This window comes from Aptenodytes patagonicus, chromosome 11 (genome assembly GCF_965638725.1).
Source record: "Aptenodytes patagonicus chromosome 11, bAptPat1.pri.cur, whole genome shotgun sequence".
Classification (NCBI taxonomy): Eukaryota; Metazoa; Chordata; class Aves; order Sphenisciformes; family Spheniscidae; genus Aptenodytes; species Aptenodytes patagonicus.
This window is the reverse complement of record NC_134959.1, coordinates 6075890-6086469: the sequence shown is the minus strand read 5'-3', so window position 1 is coordinate 6086469 and position 10580 is coordinate 6075890. Positions and strand designations below refer to the sequence as shown.

The 10580-nt window shown below is 38.6% G+C and overlaps 1 protein-coding gene across 1 annotated transcript; it reads left to right on the top strand.

The window, feature by feature from the left end:
• Positions 1-3792: 3792 nt before the first annotated feature.
• DYNLRB2 (dynein light chain roadblock-type 2) lies at positions 3793-10202 on the top strand. Its single transcript, XM_076348818.1, has 4 exons — positions 3793-3806; positions 4016-4091; positions 7818-7985; positions 9901-10202. Exons 1-4 carry the CDS (start codon positions 3804-3806, stop codon positions 9942-9944), a joined length of 291 nt encoding a protein of 96 aa, XP_076204933.1. The 5' UTR covers positions 3793-3803; the 3' UTR covers positions 9945-10202.
• The last annotated feature ends 378 nt before the right edge of the window (positions 10203-10580 follow it).

Below are 10580 nucleotides of genomic sequence, written 5' to 3'. Positions count from 1 at the left end.
TTTTGTTCATAACCTTGCAAGGATGGCTAACTTCATTCTGTTTTCCTTAATTTTCACCTTTTTATTAAGAGACCTCCTTTAAAACCAAAGCCAAATTTCAATCAGGGAAAGGGAAGAGGTTTTTATTTGAACAATAGCAGCTATTATGTATTTTATTATATTTCACACATAGAAAGAGGTGCTGACAACAACCGATTGCTCACTGCAGAACTATTAAAAGAGGAAGAGATGGACAGGTACAGCCCTGGAGCCCTATTGATTATTTTTTCCATCCACAGACACCCCAAACCTCACTTTGACTACTTTCCACTTGGCACACTCTCCCCTATAACTTAACTCTGCTACTGCCACAAAATAACACTTTTGCTCCTGAAGCCTTCTGGGGATAGCAAAGTTCAATCCTTTGTTACTTCTACGAAACTCTGAGCCAGCTCCTCAGAGACTGAAAGACCAAGAATTAATTGAGAATATTCACATGTGATTGCTCCACAGAGTTTGTGGGCAATAAATCCAAGCTGTAGCTCCTGTTCATTGGTTGATGTGTGACTGACCAGCAGCATGATTTGTAGTGACACATCTGCATTAAAAATTCAAGCTTCTGTACACCTGAACACAATTTGTATTTCTCTCTCTCTCAGTATTGTGTCAAAATAATCATGTAATATCAAATAATCAGTCATTTATTTTAGATATTTGCAAGAGCTGCGTGCTAAGAATGGGCTCTAAACTTTCAGCTACTATGCCACGTTATCTGCTTCTACCAAATTTCCTTGGAGACTATTTGGCTAGAAATAAAAGCCTAGAGGAAAAAACTGAAAGAACCAACTGTATGGTCAACAGCATCACTATTGGTCATGGATGAGTTCATTCCACTTTATAGGCCAACAAACTTCTGGAGATACGATAGCTCCCTTGCCCATGCTGTAGGGTAATAGCTGGCAGACCTTTACAGTTACTTGTAATCAAGATTACTGGTTATAAAAAGCAAAGTTCTTCCTGAATTGAATTGATTTTTGCTATTTCATAATGGCTGACAGCAAATCAAGATTGTTTACAGCACTTCAGTGTAGCTCAAGTCCCTCAGTGCGCTTCACTCCCTCCCTCCCTCTTCCTGGGTCTCCAGGTTCAAGCAGCAAGGAAGCAATGAAATTCTCATGTACTTACCAGAAAAATCCTCTTCCTAGTTTCCACATGGAGAATTACATCTTCTGTCATAGCTTGGGGGGGGGGGGGGGGGGGAAGTTTTAAGTATTTTCCATCTTTCAGTTATTTTTTTTCCTCAATCTTAACTATAAATGCAGAAATTGGTTCAAAGACCAGAGTACAAGTGCAAGCACCTGAAGTTTAAGCTTCTCATCTGCTACTTTTACCACCAAATATTTAAACTTATTCACACAGATAAGCATTTGCAAGATTCCAGTCCTAGATTATGAGGAGTTTCTGGTTCTTAAGCAGTACCATTCTGTTCCTAATACTGCATTCACTACTGTATATCAAAAGAATAATAACGTTGCTTGGAATCTGAATTCTCAGTTAAATTTCACATAACCAAGAAAATATTTTTGTTTGTTGTTATGTGTCTAAGTCTGAGACAAAGCCTATCTGAGTGTCTATAAAAATCTGCTCAGTCTTTCACGCTGAGCATAAATAATGCTTCCAAGAATAATCCTGCATCATGCTAGCTGTCATTTTGGCTCCAGTTCAGTATTTTTTGCAAAGCTGAGCTGTTATTTTTATTGGTTTTAAAAAGGCACGTAGGCTTCTTGCATCCATGAAGGAAAATAGTGGTCTTGAAAGAAGCCTTGAAAATTAAAAAATAGGAATAGGGCAGCAGAGTAAGTGGAAAAACTCCTCCTTTTCATTTTTCTAAATCCTTGGAATTGCCAGTCCAGTTACTGGGGGCAGGATCACCACTATTCCTTACAGTGTGTTATCCTACAGCGTGCTGACTTTAATTGGACTGTAATAGCAAGGATAACTCCTGTGACCAACATCGACAGTAGGACCAGGTTTATATTGTATCATCTATAAGTTTTCATTTAAGAGTATCTACCAACTGTATTAAAACAAAATTACCCAGCAGATGTTCCAGTCAGATTCAATAATCACGCACCAGTGCTTCCAATTGCTCAAAAAAAAAGAAGAAAAAATATCTGTAAGGATACCTCATTTCCAAAAATTCAGAACACCATACTTCTTACTGTAACAAAACTGCACAGGTGTATCAATGCAAATTTCACTGCTGGCTAAACTGTTCCCAGGTGAAACAATTCACACAGCTGATGCAGTCACTCGTATGGACCAGTAGCTGCTACAGGCATAGCATTCTTGATTGCCTTCCACAGCATGTCATAGGATGTTGGGCTAACTCCTAAAATAGTAGCTTTTGAAACAAATATACTAGTATTCCTGATAATTTCTTCCTTCCCTCATAAGCCAGATTTTCAATTCAGTTATACACTTAACTGAATACATAGCAACTTCAACACTTCTGATTTATGTTGGCCCCTGCCACTCTGAAACTTAATAAATGCCTAGAATAATATTGTTGCAATAGATAGGGCAATCCCACGCACTGAAGTTATTTTCTCTCCAACATAGGGATGTTAAATTATGTGCTGATATACTGTTGCAAGTTTCAAATGCAATTGGGTCCTTAAAGAGCTGCAGATTAATAACTAGCTTGTTAATTTGTTCTTAAGGCCTCTCTGTTTAAAAAAAGGGGGGGGCTGCTGACTTCCCAAAACACCAAACTTTGTAAACTTGCCAACTCTTCAGAGCAGAGCAGCTGAAAGTCACTCTAATGACAAGACCCCAGGAAACTTCATAAACAAGACAGAAGACTCAGTGAGACTAGCATCCTCCCCTTAAAAAGACATGTAAGAGTCTTTTGAACACGTCAGTATTATTTACTGTGTGCCTGGAGGAAGATGGCTCTTCAGAGGTCTTGCACATGAAGTTTGTTCCCCTACTATTTTGGTAAAGGAGAACAGAAACACGTGGGTAACTTATCTACACTACAGCATTGCAGAAGTGGCCTACATGAATTTGAAAAGTGTAATAAGCTATCGCAGGACAATGAAGATGATTTATCTATCTACTCACAGTGATCATAGCACAGCTAGACTGGAAAGCTTCTACTAGTGAAAAACAAGCTCTGCACACCCACACAATATGTAACACTTGTGGAAAAACAGAGAGCAGACCAGGCAACACTTACACGTAGAGAAAAGAAAAATACTTATTTCTAACAACAGTAACTAAACTGGTATCTTTGGGATTTGGTCAGTACCAGCTTTAAAATAAACTAATAAAAAAAACCCCTCTACTACAACAATTAAGGCAACTTGCGTTCATTTCACCTCACCTACCAGCCAGAGTCCATCAACAGAGCTCAGCCACAAGCCTGTCCAAAGAAGAAGTTATACTAATGGCCGTAGGCCCCTTGAAAGCACTAATAAGCCCTCACCGCCCTGACTAGCCCCACCTGGGGCCTGCCCTCACGTCCTCTGGGCTCCGTTTAAGCCCAGGCCAGGACCCTTACTGCCCCCTAGGCTACGCTGCAGGTACCCTTGTCCTCAGCCCTCTCAGGGTGTCTCTCCTAGCTGCCCCTCGGGTGAGTTGTAGGTCCCTGTACAGACCTCAGACCTACACTATGGCTGCCGGCCCCGGGTCACCGGGCGCAGCCCGCAGTGGGGCGGAGGCGGCACCGTCTCCTCAGGGGCCGAGCTCGGCCCGCGCTCCCGCTCCCCGCCGTCACTTCCGCCGCTCCATAGCAACGACGGCGCGGCGGCAGCGAGGCCATGGTAATGGCGCTGCTCCCGCCCGGTGACGGGAGGGGGAACGGGGCGGCCGGCGGCGCTGGGGAGGGGGGCGGTGGGGCGGGGGGCAGAGGGCAGGGCCCCGGAGCTGCTTTCGGGCATGGCGACCCCGTGGCCTCACAGGGGCCCGCGCTCGCCGTCGGGCGGGAGCTGTGGCGGCTGCGGGGGTGCTGTGGTGTCCTCTCTCCTCGCAGGCTGAAGTGGAGGAAACCCTAAAGAGGATTCAAGCCCACAAAGGGGTTATCGCAACTATTGTTGTAAACGCCGAAGGTAAAACGTCCTCTGCTTTCTCCAAGTAACAAACTTGGTAGCAGCAATGAGCGTAGTAACTCCTAAGCGCAAAATTGCAGATTATGAGGTGTTAACACAATCTGCTTGTGATGTCTTATGAAGGTGTTGTGATTTACAAGAATGTGTGTTTCATCTTAAGACATATGAACATTTGGTTTCTGGCCATTTCTTGAAGCTCTCCATATGATGTAGTTTTTCATTCAAGTTAACAGAAAGCAGAAAAATAGAAAGCAGAGCCTTGTCATAAGTCTTCTCTGAAGAAATAACTAGAAGTACCCTAATCTTCATTTAACTTAAGGAGTTCCATGTTGTTACTTATCCCCCTTGTTTAACTAAACTAGACTTTATTTTTCAGAACGAGATCTTGAACATCTCTTGGTAGGTGACAGAAAGGGAGAAAGCATGGCACTAAGCTGTTGCTTCTGCAGGCATTTTTTAGTCCAAAATTCTTCGTACATGCAAGAAAATTCACTAGCACTTCACTCTCCCCCTCTTCCTCTGAGAATTTATGACAGAACAAAAACATCAGGAGAAAAGTATCTACTAAACAAAGTTGGTCTTCTACTGTGAGAGCCATTCCTTGGCCCCGCTAAATATTCACAAGTTCTTTAAACTGTGTTACGGTGTGTTGTCATAGGAGAAGGAGCAAGTTTCATGTCAGGCCAGCTTTGGCTGTGACCCTGAAGACTGCAAGACAAAAGTGAAGCTGGTTACAGAAATCAGTTTTCAGAAGCTAGGCTTCTCAGCTTAATCTGTTTTAATCATTCCTTTACAAAAAAGACAACTCACTCAATTTACCTTGCCCCTAATTTAGTTGACCTCCTTCACTTTTACAATCCCCCCAAAAATCTATTGCACTAGCAGCAGTTTAGCAACGGGAGGCAAGAATACTAAAAAGGAAGCCTAAATGTTATTTAGTCTTTAGTAAATGTGAACAATTTAATTTGTGTGCCTGGACATGTTCAGTAAAATGTGCCTTTGTTCACAGACTAGATGATGCAGGTCAAGAGAGAAGTGCATAGCCTGGCAAATAGAAACTGAAAAGCTGCTTTGTGCCTGCACGTGCTCATGTCTAGATATGGCTGTTCACTAAGCTGAAATGCAGTCTGGTTTCAGAACAAGTACTGTTTCAGCCATTTCTGTATTCTGTTTCAGTAAATAGAAAGTGACTTGATCCAATGAGCACTTAGACTAAGCTGCAAACGAGAAGTGAACAAAATCAAGCACTTAGGTAACACAAATGATCCTTTTTGAGCTTGCAGACTAATACATTTCTCAAGGCAAAAACACCAATGTAATCTCATAGAAAAATAACCCAGTTTACTTATGTTCTGTTACTTGGAACGGTTGACTTCTTGGCACAATATTGGTCAAGTATGCTTTCCCACTTGGGTGTACTACTGCAGTCCATCTTTACCTGTGGTAGTTCTACAGTATTGAGGGAAAGCTCAGATAGAGCTGTGCAGAGTTAGGACAATAGCGTTCTTTTTAAAAGGCTGTTTTGGATTCCTTCTGTCTCAGTTTTGATTTGCAAAGGAGGAAGAACGTTCCACGTCCCTTTATTGCACATTAGACCACTCATGGCAAGGTATAAAGTCCCCCCATGTCCTGTTCAAACTTCCTCATCCTCACAAACCTGTAGAACATGTGGCCAGACTGAAGCCGACGGACAAGACTAGTGCAGGAATTCTGGTTTTAGTTTATCATTATAAATGTTTTGACACCAGATGCCAGATGTGAATGCAAGAGAGTCTGTAGTCTGTGAGGATGTATTCAAGGTACCAAAAAGTTAGATTCCACAAACTAAACCTCAAAGTAGGTGTGTAGTTGCAAGTTTTTGTAACATCTCCAAATATCCATAATTAGCTCTGATTGATCTAATTACTTCAAATCTTTCTGTAGAAAATTAAATTTAATTTCTCTCTATCCTGAAACATTTAAAACAAATGTACGACTTAAATCAAGCACAGTAAAAATACTCAAACCAGTGGTGCAGTAGTGAGGTTTCTTAGGCTGTGCAGGTTCCCTAGAAAGATGAAACCCTCTGTTCTTCACTAATGTAAACAGTTGTCTTTTAGTAAGGTTTTTGTAATAGTATGCAGGTGAAATAGCAAAGTAGATTCCTGATACAAACATTGCCTGTCATTTATTTTAATGCTCGAAGTTGATTTGTTCATTGAAACACTACTCTAAGTGTACTTTATTTATTTGGAAAAATCTCATAAACTTGTTGCTATCCTTTACAGTTGAGAAGGATCACACTACAGAATTTCTAATGAAGGATTTATTTGCTTTTTCTAATTTGGGTGGCAGAGGCAAAGCAAATTTGTCCTAAAGTAAGCATGGCTCAGCTTTAATCTAAGGATGTCACTAGTGTCAACTCATTTTCATGTTATTATTAGACCTTGGAGGATCATTTAACATTTACCATTTTCATTAGAAGTGCTGTATTTGTTGAAGCAATCATTTAGATACAAGGTCATATAAACTTGACACTAATTTGTTCCTGCTTTTAAGTGACTTACTATTTAATGCTGTGATTATATAGATATTCTCATGCTAATGCAGTGCTTGGGAACACCTATTTGTTTCCATTAAAACATCAGTTCCAATCTCTGTGTAATAAACATTAGACACAAAGGATGTACTGGGTCATTCTGTACACTTCCCTACACTACACATCCTACCAGTGCAGAATTATTTCTCGATGACGACACAGATTTCAAGTTATTCAAATAACGCTTTCCTAGGAAAATTATGGAATAGTCTAATATCTGAGGTGGTTCTATTATTTCTTTTACTCCTTTGCCTCTAATTCTTTACCTGGCATTCACTATTTTTGCATGTTAATTCTTCTTTCATAATCAAACTCTTCCACTTAAGTCATGTTACTCTGGTTTTGTATTCCTATCCTGTCCATCTGGAAGACGCAATATAAATGTATGCAAAGAGAAAATTGCCTTGCCAGCTTGTAATTTATTGTCTTTGTTAGTAGGTCAAATAAATTTTTTATTAGTGAAACAATCTTATTAAAGCCAAACAGTTTTACACTTGCAGGATTACTGTGAACCCTGTTTTTAGTTTCACCTGGTAGCCTATTAATATAAAAAGCATGATTTGACAAATCATTGCTAAACAATGATTCATTAAATCATCAGAAATTAATCTTGACTTACATGGTTATATTTTTGGGATCAATACACTGTGTACTAGCAATTGTCAATATTTTGCCGCTAACTGGAAGGGATTGTTCCAAGAGTGGGTTTGCTTGCTGAATGCAAACATGCCACTTCGGCCCTTTGATTGCTCTTGGTATTTCACTGGGAATGTGTCGTTTCTATTACGGCACACGCCAAGTGCTACAGCTAAGGTATGGGTTAGATTCTTACAAGCTCGGTGACAGTGTTTAAACTGATGAAGCACCATAACTGGTTAAGTACGACAGAATGGAATTTGATAGGTATTTAAGAGCCTTAAACAGCAGTTAGGCTCTTTCGTAAGTTTCATAAGGCAACTTAATGTTTAATTTCCACTGATTAATATAAATTATACTTTTTAAAAAGCATGTAGACACTTGAAATCAACATAAGTCCTTTCTGCTACAAAACAGAAAAAACTATGAAATCCTTGTTTTTTCTCTTATCTGCTGTATATGAAGAATATGCAACTTAACTGAATGATTATTAGAAAATTATTTGTTTGCAGGAATTCCAATAAGAACAACTCTTGATAACTCTACAACAGTCCAGTATGCAGGTCTTCTTCATCAGCTTATCATGAAAGCTAGGAGCACAGTGAGAGATATTGACCCTCAGAATGATCTAACCTTTCTTAGGATCAGATCAAAGAAACACGAAATTATGGTAGCTCCAGGTAACATTTCTATTAAAATAACAATAGAATTGTATGTCCTTTTAAGTTTCTTTTAATTCTTCACAAATAAGACTACTGTAGAAAATGCATTTTGAAAATACGTATATGAAAATATAACCATATATTCACTGTGTAACCAGATGTGTTAGGATTTTAATGTACAGAGCTTGGAGGCAACTAAACAAGTCTAGATCTGATTAATGATCTGGTTTCTGTGGGTTTTCACAAAGGAAAACCGGACAAATATATATATCAAATTGTGTGTGTGTCTATAGCATTAAAGGCAGCAAATCCATTTTAGCTCTAAACAGATGCAAAAAATCTTCTGTTTCTAAAAATTAGTTTTTACTTGGCATGTTATCATGGTGGGATTTGTGTCACAGATGTGCAGTATTACCACCAACATAGTAACTGTGATGTAATTATTTTCCTTAAAACAACCAGGGGAATATAGCAACCTGTTTCCCACTCATGTTAAATAGAAATATATGTTGATTTGTTAGTTGTATCTCTAAAATAGACAACAAGGCCAGCTGAGCTGTGGCGAAGCTGTGGTCAATTACCAGTACAAGGTGAATCAGGCAAAGTGGAAGTGATTGGTTGGGGCTGAGATCCTAATGTGTGTGCTAGCTAATTGAGAGACTAATGGTATGCAGGATTTTGACAGAAATATCCAATGAAGGCATGCAGAACAGAAAGGAAGCTTCGGGGATCTCCTCAGCACAGCCACTGGGGAGGACGTTGGCTCTGAGCTTGTGGTGATGGACAGCCTTCACTGGGGTAGTCCTCTGATGCTGATTTCGTAGCAGATGTAGAGCAGAGGTACTGCACTAGGTATGCACTACCTCGCCTCGCTGGAATTATTTATAATGCTGCTATGAAACCAGCGTGTGTAAAAGAAATCTGGCACTGTCGTTAAGTGTAAACATTAGTCAGCAGCTGATAGTAAGATTAAAATTTTAGTTTAGTTTCTATTTTGCATTTTTTAAAACATGTTTTTTGCTCATTGATTTAAACTGATGCACTTGATTCTCATTTTGCATTTGCCCTTCACTTACTTTTTAGAAACTAGTAAAACTTACTTTTTTTGACTAGTAACCATTAAAGTATGTTGACCTGAAAATAAGTGGTATAAAATGTGAAGTTTTTCTGCTAACAGGGAGATTATTTGTTCAAAGGCTTGATTGTATTTTACTATAATAGAAGGTGGCAAATGAACCACCTGTGATTTATATTAAGTTGCTTTTGGATGAAAGTGACAATGCAGGAGTGCAGCTTCTTAACACTCCAAAGCAGATATGACCCTACTAAATTCACTGGATACTTTCAAGAAATGCTCCATTTAAAATAGATAATGTTAAAGAGCTATCCAACAGAATTGTTTCCAAAACTTCCCGGGGCTTATAGAATTAGTAGGCGAAATCTGGCATGCTTAGAATTTATTCATGGTAGAAGTCTATTCAAATCTTTTCTGCTTTTTTCACATCTAAATGGGGTTCTCAATTTTGAATAAACTAGTTAGTGAACTGAAAGAAGTTCTCTGCACCTGCAGAAGAGGCTGCAGATGTCAAAAGTATTTTATTATAACAAGTGCTAGCTTCCAGGTGCTTATCTTGTGACTTTTTTCATCTTGTTTAAATATCTTTACAGCTTCTTGAAAGCAAATCGACTGCTTACTAAAATAGTTTTAATATGGTATACTTAAGCTTTAAGACACAGATTTTTTTTTTTATCTGTAATCTCAGATTTTTGTACAAAGTGCTTACATTTTCTAAATGTTTTTTATATAAATGCCATTGCTTTTACTTATGCTTTATAAACAGATAAAAAGTTGGAGAGGAATAGATGAATAAAGAGTATTTATCAGGAAATAAGATAAAACATTTTAACTAAACATTTTTATATCTTTTTGCAGATAAGGAGTATCTCCTGATCGTTATTCAGAACCCATGCGAATAGTCCTACTATGGCAGTATTTTTAGAGACAGTGATGTAGTTCTACTTGTTAAACTAATATTACTTGTTGATATTTAATATCAAACATAGCACTAACCAATTTTACATAAAATGTAACTGTCACGACTGAAATGTTGCCAATTTAAAGTTCTCAGTTGTAGCTGTATCAGTTTGTGTTTGAGCAAAGCATAATGCATATATCAAAATATTGTATGTTTATCTTGATACTCAGAAGAGCAATAATAAAGCAAAATGCTTAAAACTCTCTTTAATGGATATTCAAGCTATTCTTGCAATTAAATTGTTCTTTTTACACTTCTAACATTATGTTGGAGGAGAAATCATACCTCATGGGAAGTTGTGGATCATGTGTATACATACATCTATAAATGTGTCCCTGTGAACTAGAGTAACCACAGTTACACGAACCAAAAAATATGAGTGTAGTTCGTGTCAATAATGACAGACTGGATATTGCCCTGTCTTTAACTTCTGGTTTTTAAGTTTTCTAAGGGAAGGAAAGTGAAAGAAAAACTCTTTTATTATTTTCCAATTTCTACGGATGGAAACAATAGCTTCATTTAATATTTTCAGTACTGGGAATTTCAAGCAGACAAAGTTGAGCCTGCACTCTAACGT